A 21,546-nucleotide genomic window follows, 5' to 3' on the forward strand; every position below is an offset into this window, starting at 1 on the left:
GGGACAAAGCCTATTGTATTTGGTTAGACTCGGTCCATTATTTCTCCTAGCCCCCATACGATTGCCCTATCTGAAAATAGTTAAGCTCTCATAAAAATCTTAGTTATATAGATATCCAAACCAAATTCACCACAAATAGGCTTTATATAAGCCGAAATCGCACCAAAAAATTTTGTGACGATCGGTCCTTAATTAGTCATAGCTCCCATATAAGGCCCACTTCCGAAAATCACTTTAACCAGCATATATCTCTTAAAAATGTGGGTATTCCATTAAAATTCAATACAAATAAGTTCTATAGATACAAAATTCATATCACCAAATTTTATAACGATCGGTCCATAATTAGTCATAGCTCCCATATAAGGCTCACTTCCAAAAATCATTTTAACGAGCATAGATTTCTTACAGATGTTCGTTTTAAAATAAAATTCAACACAAATAAGTTTCATATACACAGAAAACATGCCACCTAATTTTAGGGCGATTTGTCCATAACTAGTGATAGCTCCTCACTTAATTTCACGATCCGCCTATAGCCATGCATATATTTCCTGTCACTAGAGGTGGGTGTGGCAGTAGGCGGATTGACTTGAAATGATTACTAATGTCTTTGGTGAACATTTATGCGACCTAATTGAAAGTCAGAAACTTATTATTTTCCAGTGATCTTCATCCGCAGTTGCACTTTAATACACCTACTGGAAATAGGCGTGGCACTGCCCGATAGACTTAAATTTTTTACTGGAAATTTAAAAACTTATTATTATCATCTGTACGAAGTTTTAAAGGTCTAGCTGTTTCCTGTGATTTATTGCCTCAAAACTGGTCGTTGGCCCCATCGTGCAGCCGTTTAGAAATACCAGATTTATTTCCAAAAAATTTTGATTCTGCCCCACTGTGCAGCGCCTATAATAAACTAACTCGCAACTTATACAGCACACTTTAAGGCAGTTAATTTGTCTTTACTTAACGATTCTTCAAATTAGACATCAACCAGTCAATTTTCTCACGGCCAATTTATATACGCTGCATTATCATCTAGATTCTTCTTGAAAGCTCTATTTCTAGTTTTGTCCGTTAAGATCATTTAACGGACAAAACTAGTATATTCGAATTCTAGAGATATTAATGTTAATGTTAACAGCTTAAACTGCCTACTTATCAACATTTAAAATTAACTTATTCCCATTCAGAGTCCTACCTTATTATACCCTACACCACCATAGTGGGGAGGGTTTAATGCGTTTGTGCAGATGTTTGTAACGCCCAAAAATATTAGTCTAAAGGCTTCATTAGTCTTTACTTTCCGTTGCTGTTGCGTTCTGTTCCGTTCTGGATTTTACTTATGACAGTTAGTTGTTCTGTGACAAAATACATATATAATTTTTCTTTTCTTTTAACACATAATTCCTCTTTAAAACACATTAACTTACCTGGCATTCCCATTTCCTTTTATATTTTCGCCCAGGCGCCTCGTTTTTTTCCAAATTTCTAATAAATTTCACAAAATCAATAACAAATAATTTTTTTCTTTATTTGAAATGCCGCTGTCACTTACAATTACGTAGACAATTTTTGTTTTTAACAGGTTCGTCCGGAACAGAACGGAACAGCACAGAAAAACTAACTACAACTGATTCGGAACGTAACAGAAAGCCTTACCTTAAAGTATACCGATCGACTGGGATCAGTTTTGAATGGACCCAAGTGAGCTGTTTGAAGAGTGGATACCCATGTATTCTAAGCCTATTGAAACTGGCTGAAATCGGTCCATTATTTCACCTAGTCCCCAAACAAATGTCCTTCCGAAATTGGACTTTATCGGTCATAAATGTTTAATTTATATATGTATCTCCACAAATTTCGCTCCAAATAAGTTTTATATATACAAAATTCATGTAACCAAATTTTGTTACGATCGGTCAATAATTAGTCATAGCTCCCATATAGACCCGCTTCCGAAAATCACTTTAACGTGCATTAAAAATGTTGGTATACTCACAAAATTCAACATAGTAAACTTTCATATAGACATAAATCACACGACCTAATTTCATGGTGATCGGTCCATAATTGGTCATAGCACCCATATAAGGCCCACTTCCGAAAATCACTCACAAATATAAATTATTGAAATTTTAAAAGGAAAATTGTTTTTGCTCTTTTACTTAGTGTAGGGCTTGACCGACCATACTTTCTTACTTGTTTCAACTAAGAACACTAATAAAAAGGGCAACACTTTTAACAGACAATATTAACTTACAGACCCCATCAATTCAAAATTCTCATATTTTTATACCCTTCACCTTCGTGAGAAGGGTATATATAAGTTTGTCACTCCGTTTGTAATTTCCACAATATAATTTTCCGATTTACCCTATAAAGTATATATATTCTGGATCTGGATAGCTCGGTTGCTATTTAAAATCGAGAAAATCTGTCCACAAATGGCTGAGATATGAGGAAAAAACCAGGACAACCTCGATTTTTTACCTATATTTGGATTACTATGTCATTAATACAGACAATATGGATATCTAATGATAGATACTTCAAAGACCTATGCAACGACATATAGAAAGTTGGACTTACAATGGGTCAGAATCCGAAAAAAAAATTTAACCCGATTTTTTTTTTTTTACCAAAAGTTTTCTTTTGCTAAATATTAAAAAAAAATTCGAAAATTTTTTTTCCAACTTTGGAAAAAAAAAAAATTTTGTTACCTAAAAATATTTAAAATTTTTATTTTGAAGCATAATTTTTTGAAGGGTATATAAAATACGGCACAGCCGAATAAAGCTCTCTTACTTATTTAATAATGCTTCGTGCTCACTGAATTGCTTTGAAAAACTATTATGAACCATCATGGTATTCCTTTTAATCACCCTTTAAAAAAATCTAATTTATATAATTGCCAATTTAATGAAGTTGTAACAAAAACCAAAACACCTGAATCCTACATTTGTTGCACTTTAATATAATTTCCATAAATTTGACGCAATAAACTTGTTTTAAAATATTTTGTTACCCGTTCAGAGTCCTAGCTATTTTCAGTTAAGAACTCAAATAAAAGTCAAATTCTAAATATTCTGATGCCTTATAAAATTTTAAATCAATCAATCTAACTTTTTGATTTTGAATATTCAAAGTATTGTTTGAAATTGCTTTTAATTGAAATAACTTACCTTAAAATATTAGATGTTTGCCATTTTTAAATAAAAATTTCATTAAATTTAACAATTTCTTTATTTATTTATATATTAATGCATTTTAATTTATATATAAGTTGAATAAAATTGGAATCTCAAAGTCTTAAGTGATAAATAATGTAATATTCATTGTTTATAAACATTTTGCTATATTCGTAATAACACAAACATATATTAAATTATAAAATAAGAACCTGGAAATTAATTTATTACAAACTAAAGCAATTTAATTAAAAACTATTTTCAAGAATATCAAAACAGTTTTAAAGAATTTAAAATTTCTTTTAAAGAATTTATTTTAACATTTAAATAAAGAAGTGTTGTTAGCATACATTTAGGCATTTTTTATTAAGCAAAAGTGGTGTGTTAAAAAAAAATGTTGATTCATAAAGTTTAAAGTAGGCATTTGATTAAAATATCAATTTATCACACAGTTATTTGTATTTATAGAACAAACTGTACAATTTACAACAATTAGCGTGTTTTCTCATTATTTTTTTTTTTAATAATAACAATAGAATACTATATTAATTATCTTAGTTTTAAATAAATTATATACAAGTTTTAACAAATACTAAATATAAAATACTTGTTTAAACAATTATAAAAATTGTAATAACTGCTTCCTGAAATGACAATTATTTACTACTTATTCCAGAATATTTATTAAATTAGCGCCTCCCTATTGAATGCTAAGCAATTTTAATCATTTAATTTGCCTAAATATTGGCTTGTTTTTACACCTTTCGCCATAAGTTGTAAATTTTACATTTATGAAATCGAATTTTTATACCCTTCACCATGAATGGCAAGGATTTGTAATTTCTACATTTTTCATTTGAGACCACATAAAGTATATATGTATGTATATTCTGGATCATAGACAACAACTAGATAGGTAACTGAGAGCCAAAAACCTAAGTCTGTTGTCAGAAATCTAATTCATGAGAATGTATTGCATGTATTTTGTTTTTGTATCTCCCGTATGTGTGAAAAGATAGTAATAGTTACTCTCTCCTTCCGTTCTATGCGTTTATCCTATGTTCTGGATCGTTATAGACAGCGGAGTTTGTCTGTTGAAATCAACTTTCTGAGGCCCCCAAATAACTTTCATACATATTTGGTACATCAATATATCCGCTATAGTCCAACTTAGATTGCTATTTGTACTCGACAAAATCGGTCCACAAATTGCTGATATATTTACAAAAAACTACTACCTCTATTTTTTCACTATAATTCTTTTTTCACCAACCATTTCATTCCACCAAATATTTTAATATTTAAAGTATACTTTAGTGATGGTTGTATAAGATTCGGAACATCCAAATATAATAAGGGTTTTATATTTGTCTTAATGTGTGTCCTAATTGTTATCATAACTTTAAAAAAATTATTTCATATTTTTCGTATTCCAATTACATACATATTTTATTGTAGTTAAAATAGATACATATGGGCAATTCCATGAGAATGACTACCACGACTGAAAACCCAAAAACCCTTGAAACTTTTTTTCAAGATGATTAGAATAAGAGAAAACACTAAAATATTACTATGTGTAAGTATTTAGAGCTTATTACAATATTTTATTGGTAAAAATAATAGTTTAAACTGACTATATTTATTTTTTTAATTTAATTGGCGTGTTTTTGGCTAAAACTTAGCATATAGTGTGAAATGAATTTGACTCTGATTGTTTATTTGCTATTATAAAATTGTTTATTGAAACCGAATGTATATTTTCTATTCACTTTTTTAGTTTTTGTATACATATGTTTATTTACAGAATATATATTGTTTTACTATAAGAGAAAAATCTGTCACGTACGGTATGTCACGTACGATATTAAATTTTATTTATTATAAAATCATCCAAAGATTGTTTTTATTTAAATATGATGGATTGTAAAGGAAAAATATTTCGTTTAGTGTAAGAAATTAAAAGAAAATATAACGCCTCTCACGATTCGAAAATTTCTATTTCTACATGTACCTTAAAATTACTTCCGTTTTATGTCACGTACGATATACCCTTATTTCGCTCGATATTTTGGTCAACAATGTTTCGAAAGAACTCTTATTTTAAAATATAGTATCTTTGAATGAAACATAAAGACCAAATTATTTTTCAGATACTCTTATTTTTGCCAAATCTATTCCACTCTATAGGCGTACAAATGTCACGTATGGAATTGCCTATATTCTATATTTCATTGTTGTTATTAACTGAATGGATGCGATTTGTATATAAATAAATTGTATTGAAATATTTATTGCCAGTTATTTATAAGAAAAGCTTACGAAGCACCAGACTATAATAATATTATATTGTGTCGTTTTTCTAAGAAATATTTTATTTACTTGCTTTCAGTTATTTTTTTAATTTTATTATAACAACTTCTAAATATAGATAGTAGCAATACAATTTGAAATATTCAAGGAATATATTAAAGGAATTAATAATAGTATTTCTATAAATAAAATAAAATAAACAAATAACCGTCATCTAGAAAAATTATTGAATGAAAATACATATGTTTGAATTTTTTTTTTAAACCAATATAAGAACACGTTGCCACACATGGACAAATGGAGAAATCAGTTTTAGAAAATTATTTTTATAAATTTTTATAAAAATTGATCCATTACGTTAACCCGACCCGGACAACCGAATCGACACCAAAATCAAATATCTATGGCGCTAAGGTAATGTTCAGTATTTGGTGGGTTCAAAACGGTCCTATCTATTATGAGCTGCTGAAATCTGGCCAGACCATCACATGCAACTGCTTCTTTTGAAGAAAAACTCCCAGAATATGCGGCCAGACATGAAACCATAATATTCCATCATGCTAACGCTAGGCCACATTTCGTAATACCTATTAAAAACTATTTAGAAAGAAGTGGTTCGGAAGTTTTTCCTTACCCGCTTTATACTGCAGACCGTGCCCCGTCCGGTTGTTTCAATCGATTCAGAACGCTATCTCTGGGATACTCTTTACTTTAGAACAGAGTATCAGAAATTGGCTTTATTCGTTCTTGGCTTCAAAAGATGAGCAATTTTTTTTGGCGCGGAATCTATATGTTACCAGGAAGATGGGTAAAAGTCATAACTAAAAATGGTCCATTCTATGCATGTAAAAAGTAGTAGGTCACAATTTACTACCAAATTCCCGAATATTGCACATTTATGTACTGACTTCATCCTTTACAAGATACCGAGCTTAGTCTGTGAGATATAAATACTCCTTAGATTGGTCTGGATACCATTCTAAATTTGGCTTCCCTTGATGTCTACATCAAATTCATTTCAGAAAGTCGAGCGAATTAAGAATTAATTGCATTGGTAATGGTACTATACTTTGAGTCGTGGTCGAAAGTAACCGAATGAATTTTATTAAATATACCAGGCAGAGGCGATTAGACGTTCAATTCCTTTATTCGAAATAATGCAAATTCAGTGTTAGTTAGCTGATATAAGAACTAGTTCCGGAATATTCCCTAAACCCGATATCTTTCAGATTACCTAAGACATGTATTGTTTTCAGGAGCGTTAATTCTTTTATTCGAAATCCTAGTGTTTGCTGATAGAGTGAAGATTGAAGTGATAACTGGTATCTAAACCCAATATATCTCAGTTTAACTAATAAATCGACTGTTTTCGGGAGTGAAGATTTATCTTATAAATGTAGCCATGAGATGCATCGCAGAATTTAATATGGGAATATCAACCTTCGATATTTGTATGTCTAGCTTTACTATACGCAGAGAAAAAACATAATTGTGGTAACCATAAACTAAGAGCAACATATTATGATCAGATGAATGCTTGTAGTCCAAAACATATTATGATCATTATTATTATTATGATACAAATTAATCATAACATGTTCTGAAATAATCATAATATGACCCAAAGTAATCATATGTTTACATATTTATCATTATTTAGTTGTCCGAAAACCATATTCATATTTATAATTACGATAAAAATATAACCGTTTACAGTAACTAAAATATGATTGAAATTAAATTAAAACAACAATTATATGTTTACGACAACAATATATTGTTACAAAGAACATAGTATAGTTGTCGTAACCATGTCGAACAATGTTTTTTCTCTGCGATATATGTGATATTGGTGTCAGGGTATTCGAGGAATCAAAATGACAGACAAGTGCTGTAGGTATGAATCGGCTATGAACTGCAACGATTTATTTTGCTGGGACTGTCAAGTGATATCTAATGGTCTATGATTATAGCTTTTAGGATAGCTAAACTCTTCTGGTCCTCATTTAAGAGTAGTAAAGATAGAAAAGTCATTGCTGCACTTGATAGAATATCGGTTACACTTGTGATGAGTATAATTACATGCCTAGCCTTGCTTGTTAGAGGAGAAAAAAGAGGAGTAGGTACAATATTGGTTTTGTGACTGCTCAGCTCTACATGAACGCTAATAAAGAGTGAAAATACATGCTCACTGCTTCATATGATTTCCTTTCTCTACATCCAATCCACAAGCTTGTGTTTCTACTCTTGGTAATCTCGGAGTTCAGGATCTCGGAGTCGATGATGCTTTACAGACTGATATCGAGACCTTAGCGCCAAATTATCGTAAGCGACATTTTTAAAATTTATGTTTTATTGCAGAAATTAAAATTTTATGGACCGACTGATGTTTTAGCGTTCTCAGAATATCAAAATTGTTAATAACATCAAAAATATAGGGGATAAGATTTTATCGTAAATCAATGTTTATATTTTACAGTAAACACATTTTATCGTAAGCGACGACACAGTGATATAGAAAAAAAAGAGGGAAATAAATCTGTAACTTCTAAATGGTTAGATTGGTTTGAATGAAATTTCACATGCGCAAAGGAGAAGTGTTGTCGAGTTTATGTTTTGAACGTGGACCTTTTTATCTATGCAAAAATCCAATAAAAAACATTTTTTGTCATATTTTTCTATAAAGTATTCCATGAATTTTTAATTGTCAAAAGTTATAAATATTTTTGAAAAATAGACAAATAGCTTGAACGAAATTATATTATATCGCATCATAACATTTTTAATTCTATGTATAAATTTCAAAATAATCAAAAAAAACCTTCTCCTGTAAAATTTGAGTTTTGTCGCTTACGATAATTTGGCGCTAAGGGCTCGATATGGCAAGTTTTATCGGAAGCATGGGGAACTGTATACTCTAGAATATATATATATTTTTAATGTATTAAAATGCCCAACAACAACTTGACATGATGTTACTGGCTACTTTGTAATATCAAGAAAATACTGCTTACATTACTTTGAAGTAGTTTAGTAATGGCTAGCTTTCAGCCTAACATACTGACCGACTCACGGCACATAAATCATAGAGGTAGACATAGGGACGAAATTACACTGACAAAAACCTCAGGTTATTGTTTTAATTTTAAAATACTTAATATATATTAAAAGAGGGGTATATTGATTCTCTCATTCCGTTTGTAATATATCAAAAAATATTTGTTGCAAACCCACATTAGTATACATGTTCTGGGTCCTCATAAGATTCTAAGAAGGTCTACCTATTTCCGTCCGCCCGTCCGTTCGTCTGTCTGTTGGAAACCCGAAGAAAGGAGCTAGCTTGCTGAACTTTTCCACAAATAATCTCAGTTGATAATATTTGTTTGTCCCACCGGAATACTGTTTGAGTTTGAGTTTTATATGAACCAAGATCTTTCTACCAACTTTTGTGAGGATCGTTCCATAATTGACTCCTAACATAAATAACATAAATTGCATTTAAAGTTTAAAGAAATTGATCACTCTATCAAATTCGGATTCAAGTCCTGATGTAAGACCTAAACTTGATATTAATGGTAGGTATACATGACGAACAGGGGTATTGTTGATCAGAAAAGGTTGGTGTTGAAAACAGACAGACACTCACTATCTATATACACTCAGGTCTCGTTGTATGCGGATTTTTTTTTATGCGGATTCAAATTTATGAGATTTTTAAATCAACGATTTTTTTTAGAATTTTTACAGATTTTAAAATTTTAGATGTTTTTTTTTTTAAATTCTAGTGATGAAAATAATATTTTACAATATGATTATATCATCTAGTGATGAAAGCGACGTTGAACCAATTCCAAAACGATGCAGACAATTATTCAATGATTCAGATTAATCATAAATATTTACAGAATTTCCTTAAAAAATATTTTCTGTTTTTTCTATAATTAATGAATTAATATTATATTTTTGTTTATTTTTGTTTAAAGGGGGGGGGGGTTTGTGTTTACTGTTTAAGTAAATGCAATAAATATATTTTTGTTGATTTTTTTTATGCGATTTTGTTCTTATTTTTTAATTAAAATCTGAATTTATGCGGTTTTTCAGAATTTTGGAACGAATCATTAAATTTTATATGAAGCTAGAGTATCGTTTTATGCGAATTCAATTTATGCTTTTTTATGGAACGCATCTATCGCATAAAACGAGACCTGAGTGTATTCTTAATTTATTAATAAACATTTTAAACTCATAACTAAATAATTGTCATTTATTTTATTATTTTCGAGTAGTTAAATTTATTTAAATTACTAAGTAATAGTTTACATATTTATTTATTTTTAAACATAACTAATATTAAGGTACATACACATTTATTTAACTATTTACAAAAAATTTATGTTCAAGGAACTTTTAGTTCATCTGTTTTGTAAGTTTTCTAAGTTTTGCATATTTGTTGTGTGTGTGTGTTTGTTTTTTTATTTATTGTAGTTCTAATAAAATACATAACTTTTCTTAAATTTTTAACAACATTTAAAACAGACACTCAGACATTCACGCAAAAAAATACAATAAATACCGATTTGTTTTCAAATAAATTTTAAAAACTTTCCTCATATACAATACATTCAAACTTATACGCCTTGAAACCTTAAAATTACTTTATGCGAATAATAGCGAGTATATACAATGGCAGGGCTACATACCTGCATACATATTTTACTTAAATGAAAAGAAAAAATTAAAGTTTAAATACAATAAAAATAAGATTCTAAGCAAGTGCCTGCCCTTGGCTTACAAAAAAGACTGCAGTTGTTTTGCATTTCAACTTGGGGGTAATATAAATACAGTGACTGACAATACAATGGAAACTTTTTTTAAATTACACAATAAACCTCTCCAAAATCGGAAAATGGTGATAAATTAAAACAAGTAAGAAAGTATGGTCGGTCAAGCCCTACCATATAATAACCTACCATGTTAATGAGTAAAAATATTTTTCTTTTAAAATATCAATAATTTATATTCGTGAGTGATTTTCGGAAGTGGGCCTTATATGGGAGCTATGACCAATTATGGACCGATCACCATAAAATTAGGTCGTGTGATTTATGTCTATATGAAAGTTATTTATGTTGAATTTTGTGTATATACGAAAATTTTTAAGTGATTTAAGCACGTTAAAGTGATTTTCGGAAGCGGGTCTATATGGGAGCTTTGACTAAATAGGACCGATCGTAACAAAATTTGGTGACATGAATTTTGTATATATAAAACTTATTTGGAGCGAAACTTGTGTAGATACATATATAAATTAAACATTTATGACCGATAAAGTCCAATTTCGAGAAGACATTTGTATGGCGGCTATGTGAAATAATGGATCGATTTCAGCCAGTTTCAATAGGATTCGCCAGTTCAATAGGATTTTATCAAAATATCTTCAAAATTGCGACCTGTACTCTGCGCACAGATTTACATGGACAGCCAGCCAGACGGACGGACGGACGGACATCGTTTAATCGACTCAGAAAGTGATTCTAAGTCTATCGGTAAACTTTAAGGTGGGTGTTAGACCAATATTTTTGGGCTTTACACACATCTGCACAAACGCATAATACCCTACCCACTATGGTGGTGTAGGGTATAAATATGATTCTAGCATTATTAGTTTCGGAGATGTAGAGATACCTATCTTACCCTTTTCTACCCCCTAAAAATTCTAATTTCAAAAACATTTCTTGGATGTGGGATACAAAAAAGTTCGCCAGTTTTATACCCTTAAAAGTACAAAAATCAAAAAGTACTACACACCACTGTAGTTCCAAATCAATCTGCTCTCCTCCAATACAAATGGGGTTTTACAGCTTTACTAAATTATATATATCTCAATTGTTTTACCATATAGTAGACCTAATAGCAGACCGTTTGAGTCCCTCATATATATATAGGCCCTACTGTAACTTGAAAAAAAGTGTATATGGATCTTTTAAACATTTTTTGTGGAATCGGAGACACCTATCCTATATCAAACATAACCTAGATTTTGACAGTTCTCACCTACATACAAAATTTCAAGACATACAAATTTTCAAAAGTTCAAATTTGGGAAAAATGTTTGTGTGGGAAAATTCGAAAATCGGCTTTACGAATGCACTATGGTTCCAAATCGAATTTGTATGGCATAAATTAAAATAATCATGTCAGAGCTTTTAATTTCAGCACATTTAATGTCCATGGCATATAAATATATTTAAACAAAAAATAGTCAATTGGACCACGCCCACACCCTACGCCCACTACATGGAAAGGTATCCAAACTGAAATATTTTTTTATATGAAAAAGAAAATTATATAAATTTAGTTTTTTATTGATTTTTATTGATTTTTTTTTAAGAAACCACTCTATTAGTATATCATATTTGCATATAGGTTATGGCGAGACTACAAAACTACACAATCACAATATCAAGAATTACGACAAGGACTCAACAAAAATAAAATTAAAAATATACCATGAATTTGCCATTTGTGGAATACTTTATAACTTTATTTTTTAACGTTTGCTCGTTATACAATTGTAACACTGTTTTATTTTAACACTTATTTAAGACCACGTGTTAAAAGTTTCAACTTTGAAAGCCTAGCAGACCGGCATTGTTGCCAACAGTTTTTTTTAAATATATTTTCTTGGAAAATAAATTAATTTTTAACAATTTTTTAATTTTTATACCCTTCACCTTCGTGAGAAGGGTATATATAAGTTTGTCATTCCGTTTGTAATTTCTACATTTTTCATTTCCGACCCTATAAAGTATATATATTCTGGATCATTATAGATAGCGGAGTCGATTAAGCCATGTCCGCTTGTCTGTCTGTCCGGCTGTCTGTTGAAATCAATTTTCTGAAGACCCCAGATATCTTCGGGATCCAAATCTTCAATAATTCTGTCAGACATGCTTTCGAGAATTTTGCTATTTAAAATCAGCAAATGGCTGAGATATGAGGAAAAAACCAAGACAACCTCGATCTTTGACCTATTTTTGACCTATATCTGGATTACTAAGACATTAATATAGACAATATGGATATCTAATGATAGATATTTCAAAGACATTTGCAACGACGTATATAAGACCATAGTAAGTTGGACCTACAATGGGTCAAAATCGGAAAAAAAATTTTAAACCGAATTTTTTTTTTCAAAAAAAAAAATTGAAAAAACAAAAAAAAAATTTTAAAATTTAAAAATTTAAAATAACAATCGGACAATTTTTTTTTCCAAAAAATGAAAAAAACAACTGGAAAAAAATTAAATTTTGTTTACCTAAAAATATTTAAAATTTTGAAGTGTAATTTGGTGAAGGGTATATAAGATTCGGCACAGCCGAATATAGCACTCTAACTTGTTTTTTTTAATTTTTGCCAAAAAAAAACATCGATTTGGGACCATAGTGGAATGGACCTAATGTAGTATTTTCGGTGTCTTAAACCATCTTCAGAAAATTACCTTTCCAATGAAACGGGTTTAGAGCTTATCGGTTGGATGGTCTCAGAGTCTATAACGAATTTTTGGATTTTGGCTTATTAGTAAAAGTTTTCATTGCATTGTCAACCACTGTATGTCTTACCTCTTGATTATGAGGCGAGTTTCATATTACGACAATGACATTTGACTATTTTTTATATTAAATTCAAATATCTGTTCTTAACTTTAAGCGGTTTTGTTATAATCCGACACACTGACAGGAATTCTAGTTAAAGAATTTTTTTGTTTATTTTTGAAAAATCTGTATGATGCATTGGAATGCTTTTATCGCAAGCATTTTCTCAATATGAAATTCCCCACATATTAATCTTACAAAAAAGAAAAATTGCACACATTTAATGCCTGCAAAAGCCAAGAGTGATTAAGTGGTTGTATTGATAAGAATTGATGGAAAAAAGTGGGGGAAAACATAATAATTATTTACACAAGATTCTTAAAGCCAAGTTTTATCATTATTATGGCTTATTGAAGATTTACTGTTGCTGCCACTGACAGCAACGCCTACACCAACACCAACACTGCCAACAATTGTACTGCTCGGCCCTTTGTTAAATGAAGATGAATCTTTACAAGTTTCCGTGACATAATCGCTTGTGCTGGTATTGAATAAAACAGATTTGGCATTTGAATTTGAATTAGCATTTGCATTTAAAATTAAGTTTAAATTGTTGTTCATGTGTTTGCCGCTGGTGCTGCTGGTCGTGCTCGAGCTGCTGATGCAATTGTTAGTGCAGCTAATGTTGTTACTGTTGCCATTTGTCAAAGTATTATGGAGTAAACTTCCGTTTCCGTTAGTACGATGATGTTGCTGTAAATAATTTATGGTTTCGGCTGATTGTGGTTGCTGCAGTATATAGGGTTTCTCATCCTGCTGCTGTTGCTGTTGTCAAGACATTATTGCTGCACGATTTGCTAAATAATTTGTATCTGTTCCTCCATTGTAGGCAGCTGAACTTGTCTCCAGTGATGTTGTTGCGGTAACTGATGATGGTGGTGTTTGCGCTGAGACCGCTGGCGTTGTCCATCTCACACTTGATCGTTGATTTGTTTTGATAAGGAAATCTTTTGAATTGTTGGCCAAAGCCAAAGTAGGTCCCTGTCCATTGCCACTTAAAGCCGACAATTCGTGTGTGTTTTTCATGCTGGCCATAGCCGCACTGTCAGGTGTTTTGAGACTACAACGTTGATGATATGTGGAGTTATGATGATGATAATTGCCTACTGCTCCACCACCACCTGGCCCTGCTCTTAGGGTTGTTATGGGTGCTGAGTGTCGTAAGCCATCACGTTGTGTTGCTATAGTTGAGCTACGTAAAATACCTGCAGCATTTAGATTTTTAGAAAAAGGAAAAAAAATTCATTAATTACAAATGTATTTTGTTTGTAGGTTTTTGTATTACATAACACATGTTTGTTGAAACGGAAATAAGGCAAGACTTTATCTTGTATTTAGCCAATTAAAACGGAAATTCATTGTATTTTTTGTTTGGGTATTTATACGTGATGTTATAAAGAATTTACAATTCTTACCAGATTTCAGTTTCAATACGTGTGTATTTGGTAAAGTTTTGTTTTAACCCATTTTCTTGTCAAACCATAAAAGTGTTTCAATTAATTAATTCGGTATTTTAAATATATTTTTGGCAACAAATTTTAGGCCGAAAAATAAAAGAATTCTTTAAGATTTTGTAAATTTCCTTAGTAACTAGAAAAAAGTACAAATCAATTTGAATTTTTATAAATTCTATGTAAAGAAAAGCAGTTCACATCCTACGCCGTCAATTACACTAGTTTTCAAGATGTTTGTTCCTGATGTGAAACGTCTAACTTGGGGAAAAATATTGAAAAAAAAAAATCCAGGATTAGATATTTATTAAAAGTACTAAAAATAACATTAAAATTGGAACAATAAATTTAAAATTAACAAAGTTAACCCGGCAATTCCCATACCCTCGCCAAAGGGAGAAACAATTTGTTTTTATTAAAAATAGTAAAAATACGTCTAGTTTACACTATAAATAAGTTTAAAATAAAAAAAAATATAGCTAGTTGCGATTTTATAGCGGGGGTCACCAATAGGTGACACTGGGCAGAGAAAAAATAATTTTCTAAAAATACTTGCTGATATTGTTAGCCTGAATATCTAGCAGTATTTATTAAAAAAAATTATTGTGATACTTAACCGTTTGGCATTTTTATAACAACTTATTTATCATTAAACTCACATCAGTATGTTAAAATCAAAAACACTGCTTAAAGATTTTTAAATATCCCCTAGTTAATAAAATTCTAGCGTTGCCAAAATAAAATCTGATATAAAACAGGATCTTGTCTGTATATAAATAATATCATTATTTATCAATGATATCTGTTTCCATGTTTAAAACTACCGTTAATCTTTGTCACCTGTAGGTGACACTGGGAATTGCCGGGTTAATTAATTTTTAGAAATATTTTTATTCTCCCACATTCCTCAAACAATAGTTTCCTAGCATATGCTGATTCCAAAAACCTTGATAGTTCTTTTAAAATCTGTAACACAGGGGTAGATCGGAAGAAATGTGGTAATAAACATGTCTCTTCTAAACTACTGATACGATTAAAAAATGATGTACAAGCAAATCTTAAGCTTTCAGGAAATGGAATTTGTGGAATTTTTAAATTTATTTTCAAGAAACACCATTTTATATTTAATAAACTCCAAACCAAAACGTGGAAACCTCTTTTTTGCAAAATCTCAATCTGCCTAGTCGTGAAAAGTATCTATTCCCCAAATAAATAAACTCGAGTGTGAAAAATGCATACATATTGACAAAAATTAAACTTAATTTTTTTTATAAGAACTAGTTTCAAAAAAATTTGAATATTTTTGGACTTACATAATCATTTCATATACGGCATTGAAAGCATGATCTCAATATTTCATATTGTTACGTTTTTACCTTTTTAAAAACGTTGGTTCATTTCCTTTAAATAAACCGAGTACTTTTGATTCAAATGAAAGCCGTTTAGTAGTTTTAAATTGTAACAACTCCCTATTTATTTAAAATGTACAACAAGTATGTGTTTTATACATATACGCATGTTTATATTACACACTTTAAAAGCACACTGGTAATACACTGGTAATTAAGTTGATGTTTATTCGAGCAGCGTCTCTGATAAACTTATTAACGAAAAAAACCTCTGCCACTATTTATACACACGCCATCTTTCATGAACCTTCTACAATGATCTTAACGGACAACTCGAATTCGAACTCTAGAGCTTTCGATGTTAATGTTCGCAGCTTAAACATTTAATTTTGCCATACTTTCAAACAAAGATCAACTCAAAGTTTTTATTGAATGTTCCACAGCTATGTTAAAGGTTGAGAAGCACTGCTGTTTGAGATGTATTTTCAACTTTAAACCAGCCCACTATGGTTCCAAATCGAATTTTTATGGCATACATTAAAATAAACATGTCAGAGCTTTTAATTTCAGCACATTTAATATCCATGGCATATAAATAAATTAAAACAAAAAATTGTCAATTGGACCACGCCCACACTCTAAGCCCACTAAATGGGAAGTTATCCAAACTGAACTGAAGAAAATTATAACATTTTGGTTTATTTGATTTTTTTTGTTATTATTCAGATTTTTATTGATTTTTTAAAGAACCTACTCTATTAGTATATCATATTTGCGCACGTTTGTTGTCCAATCCGAAAGCATTTCCGTACGGGTAATCAAAAATTGTGCTAAAATAAAATGACAATTGTGGGTGTTTGCTGAAAAATTACGTCAAAAAACATACTTTGACGAACACTTCCACATTTAAACTTCTATGCAAGTATAGGTTATGGAGAGACTACAAAACTACACAATCACAATATCAAGAATTACGACAAGGACTCAACAAAAATAAAATTTAAAAATATACCATGAAAATACTACACAGAGAAAACAGATTCGTAATGGCAACCGAATTTGTTGCCAATCGAATGATTCGGTTGCATACATAGAATTTTTCGGTTATAACAACTGAAAATCATTTGATAAAGAAGAATTTCGGTTGAAGCAACCATGTTTTTGTTACAAGTTCTAAAATTTTGTATCCACAACTGTAAAATTCGGTCACTAAGGCAGGATCACGTGTTTAAAGTTTCAACTTTGAAAGCCTAGCAGACCGCCAGTGTTGCCAACTGTTTTTTTAAAATATATTTTCTTGATTGCTTGGAGTGTTGCCTTTAGAAAAATATATACATTTTTAACAATTTTTAAATTTTTGAAATTTTAAATATTTGAATTCAAGTGCAATTTCGTAACAATATATTTCCTTTGCGACATATATGAAACAAATTATATTATAAAATAAATATTTTTTGGTAAACTAAATTTAAAAAAAAGTTAATTTATTAATAAAAAAAACAAATTTTTTTTAATTGCTTTTTTTTTTAATTTTTTTTTATGAAAAAAAAAAATCAATTTAAAAAATATTTTTCCCAATTTTGACCCACTGTAGGTCAGACTTACTATGACTAAATATGTATAAAAATTATTTATACATATGCAACTTATTTTTATTCAATTTTATTTGGATACCAACATTTTTAAGATTTTTATACTCGTTAAAGTAATTTTCTGAAGTAGGCCTTATGTGAAAATTAACCCTTAAGAGAACTTTGGGTCCAAATGATCCTCAACTTTAAAATCACGAAAAACACAGTCAAAGTGTGTGTCATTTTGATCATTATTAAGAGTTAATTTCCATTTTTGCACTGATATTGTAAATTTAAGACCTTCATTTAGAAAATTCCAAATATTGCAAAATTTTACCTTTAACTTTAACGATTTAAGGGTTAACGTTGTCCGCTTTTAATAAAACTTTCAGAGTATATTTAGAATTATCTGGCCCATAATATTTTGTATAGGTTTTATTTAAAATTCATAACAGTAAGGAAATTGGTATCATTCGCCAAACAATTAGTTTTTCCCGAAAATCGCAAAATTTAAATCGCAGGTATATATATTATATTTTCAATAAATCCCAAATGAGATGATTGAAAAATTCTGAAATTTGTTTAACAAAATTTTTAAAAATTTGTAATTTGAGTTTTTAAACTGCCGTTAAAATTTTTTTTTTTGTTATACCTGCGAATATGTTAACGGTATCCTACGAAGACAAAAAGTCATATACAAGTAAATATATTTTAAGTAAAAATGAGCTTTTATTTGAATATTTAAATTATGTTAATTTTTTAAATTGCAAGAAAATGGGTTATAATATTATTTAGCTTAATGTAATGTAACAATGTTGAATAGACTTACCACAATGTGAGATGCGACGATTTTTGGGGGAACCCGGACATGTGTAAAGAAATGAACGTTGGGTATCTAATAAATTAAAGAAACAAACGATAAAGATAGCTTTTTCAATATTTCTTCATAACTGATTATAAATCAGGGTCACAAAAAAAATATGCGATATCATATTTTCTATTCTGCATTTGAAGTAGCTATTTATGCGTTTCTAATTTTAAGAATTTCGGCATCGATTTGTTAGTGCATATTTTGCTTTTTAAAGCATATTTTTACATATTTTGCTTTTCTTAGCATATTTTACCCATAACTGCATATTTTTGTTTGCCCTGTTTATAACTATTAAAAATTTACAAAAAAAGGACTTAACTCACCATTTCTTTTAATACGATTATGATCGGGAGAACCCGAACACGAATAACGTGAAGTCATTTGGTCACGACGATTTAGACTCTCTGCTCCTATATGGACGAACGGACACCATCGAAAAAACATTTTGAAGCCGAAACGAAATCTGTAAAAGTAAATAGACAACAAAAGACATGTATTAAATTATTTAAACAATCAAGAGCTAAAGGAAAATAATATAATAAAACAAAGAAAAAAGAGAAGGCAGTGAAGACGTAAAAATGATCTCACAACTCTAGCAAATATGTTGCAGGATTTAATTACACAATGTAAATTTTATTACTTTAACATACTTTAATCTTACTTGTTACTTTATTTTATTTTAAACCTTAATTAAGTTATTTCTCCCTGAAGAAATGTTTTAAAGTTTGCCATGCTTATAAGAATATAAATCTTGATTTTACTTTTATAAAAACAATTTCTTACGTCTACGCAGGATATTATTGTACACAATTAAGGACATTAACAGCAATTGCAACCATCTTTATGTATGGTGCAAATACTCGTAGGAACATGAGAAATTTCACAAATAAATGTTGTTAAAACTCTTTGTCGATTTAAATAAATTAATACCAAATTGCAGTTATTTCTTTTGAGTTTTTTTTTTCTGCACAGTAATTCAAGCCATTAAGTGCTGCTGGAAGTGATACCGCCTTTGGGGGTGGGTGATTTAAATTAATACTGTTGTAAGAGAAAATGGCGTAGTATTACTTAAATTGAACACATTTAAATGTGTATAAATAAAATTGTTAAATTGTGCCAACAAAGAGTCGTATGAGGGAAGTTAATTCTTTAAACCATGCTTATGGTGAATGTGTTTCATCGGTTTCAAAGTGCGAGAGGTGGTTTGTGCTGTTCAGAAGTGGTGATTTTGACACGGAAGACAAAGATCACCCAGGCCAGCCAACAAAGTTTGAAGACCAAGAATAATAGGCATTACGCCATGAAGATTGTTGTCAAACTCAACAAGAGCTTGCAAAATCATTGGGAGATACTCAATGAACAACGTATGAGAGCAGCAGGATTCATCCAAATTCAGTGAAATTCGGTACCATACGAATTGAAGCTGAGTGACTTTGAAAGACGATTTTTATGCCTGAAATGCTGCTTGACCGCTATAAAAGAAAATCGTTTCTGTACCGAATCATTACATGCGATGAAAAGTGGATCCATTGAGATCGTATGTGAAGTCCGACCAACCAGCCGAATCGATATAACAGTCAACTTAAATTCAATTTTAACATGTACGGGTGCTAATTAACTTTAAATATTCAGTTAAAAAGACATCTCATAAACAATCCAATAAACTTCCTCCGACAACTATCCAACAGATTAAATCTGGTTAGTAAAATAACTACTTTTTAAAGTGCTCTTTAAAAAGTGACTACACTTTAGGTTACTTAGAGACACTAAAGTGATAATTGACTTCACGCTAGGTTACATGGGATGTCAGTACACTTAAGCAAACTGGAAATAAACTGTATCATCACAATTTGTATAAAATCAGTTTTGTACAAACTCATTCATAAAATAGTGCGGAACAAAATAAACATTTAAAGTGACTACACTCTAGATTACTTAGAGACAGTTAAGTGACAATACGGCAGATAACTCAACATCGTTTTAAAACTGAAAATTAAATGAAATGAAATTATTCATTCCCATTTCCCAGAAAACCTCAAACCCTAGACAACATGCATGTTGAATGTAATTATATTGAACTTCAGTGCTCTGAATAAGGATATAGTTGTTTTAGGCGTTCGATCTTGGTCTTATCAATGTTAATATGTATACATATATCAGGGTCATAAAATACAATTTTTCAAATCACAAGGGGTCCGTCCTATCACGTCATATTGTCATAATGTCTTAATATTTCACAAAGAACATATTTAGCGGGCTACAAATTTGTTTATTAAATTAGTTAAGACTTCACTTAAAATATTGTTTACAAAAAAATCATTTGTACTTTATTTATTTTTTTTACTTAATTTTCAAGATTAACAGTATTTTCCTGTAAACGCACTTTAATTTATGGGCCACTGTAGCATTATTAATAATGTTTGGATGATCCTTTGTTATGGATTCTTTCAAAAATGCGGTCTGGCATTGATTCCACTAAATTTTTAAGCAGATCGGAATCAATTTACTACCAGACTTGTTTAATTCTTAGTTTCAGCTCTGTCACAGTCATTATGCTTTCATTCTGGGCATTATTTGCATAAACTTTACGGGCCATGTATCCTCACAAGTTCTACATTGGGTTTAAGTCCAGACTAAAAGCCGGCCAGTTCAACAGAGGAATGCTATATTCATTAAACCAAGATTTCGATTGCTTAGAAACATGGATTGCAGCATTATCTTATTAGAAAATGCAATCTTCATCAATTTTTTCATCCATAAATTAGAGAAGAGCATCTTCCAACAGTTCGTTATAAATCGCACTATTAATTTTTGTCGAAACAAAACATATTTTCGACCACCGAAATTACGTTTTGACATCCGAACATCGTTTGATCTCAAATCCTACCAATAGCACGAGTATGAGTCAGGACATTTCGGTTTTTTCCATTTTATGTTTTCATCGTTTCGTATTCTTTATTTGTGTGGAATTCAATTTGTTGCGGGTTGCTTCTTGTTTTATTAGATTAAGTTGTCTTCTTGTTAGTTTTGTATTTCCATTTGTAGGTTTGCGAACTCCATAATTTTGACCTTTCTTCAAGAAATTTCGCACCACACTTTCCGAACGATCGATTTCATGTCCAATTTCTCTATTGTAACA

At 30.3% G+C, this 21,546-nt stretch overlaps 1 protein-coding gene across 1 annotated transcript in view; it reads right to left on the bottom strand.

Annotated features, from left to right (window-relative positions):
- Nucleotides 1-12,876: 12,876 nt before the first annotated feature.
- Nucleotides 12,877-21,546, bottom strand: part of TkR99D (Tachykinin-like receptor at 99D) — a 160,032-nt gene continuing 151,362 nt past the window's right edge. Inside the window, exons 9-11 of the mRNA XM_065516292.1 lie at nt 18,731-18,870; nt 18,366-18,431; nt 12,877-14,370 (exon numbers count right to left, since the gene is read on the bottom strand). Coding sequence (XP_065372364.1) covers nt 13,937-14,370; nt 18,366-18,431; nt 18,731-18,870 — 640 coding nt within the window. The 3' untranslated portion in view covers nt 12,877-13,936. The remainder of the gene's footprint in view (nt 14,371-18,365; nt 18,432-18,730; nt 18,871-21,546) is intronic.

The sequence above is a fragment of the Calliphora vicina genome, chromosome 1 (assembly GCF_958450345.1).
Source record: "Calliphora vicina chromosome 1, idCalVici1.1, whole genome shotgun sequence".
In the NCBI taxonomy this organism is placed as follows: domain Eukaryota; kingdom Metazoa; phylum Arthropoda; class Insecta; order Diptera; family Calliphoridae; genus Calliphora; species Calliphora vicina.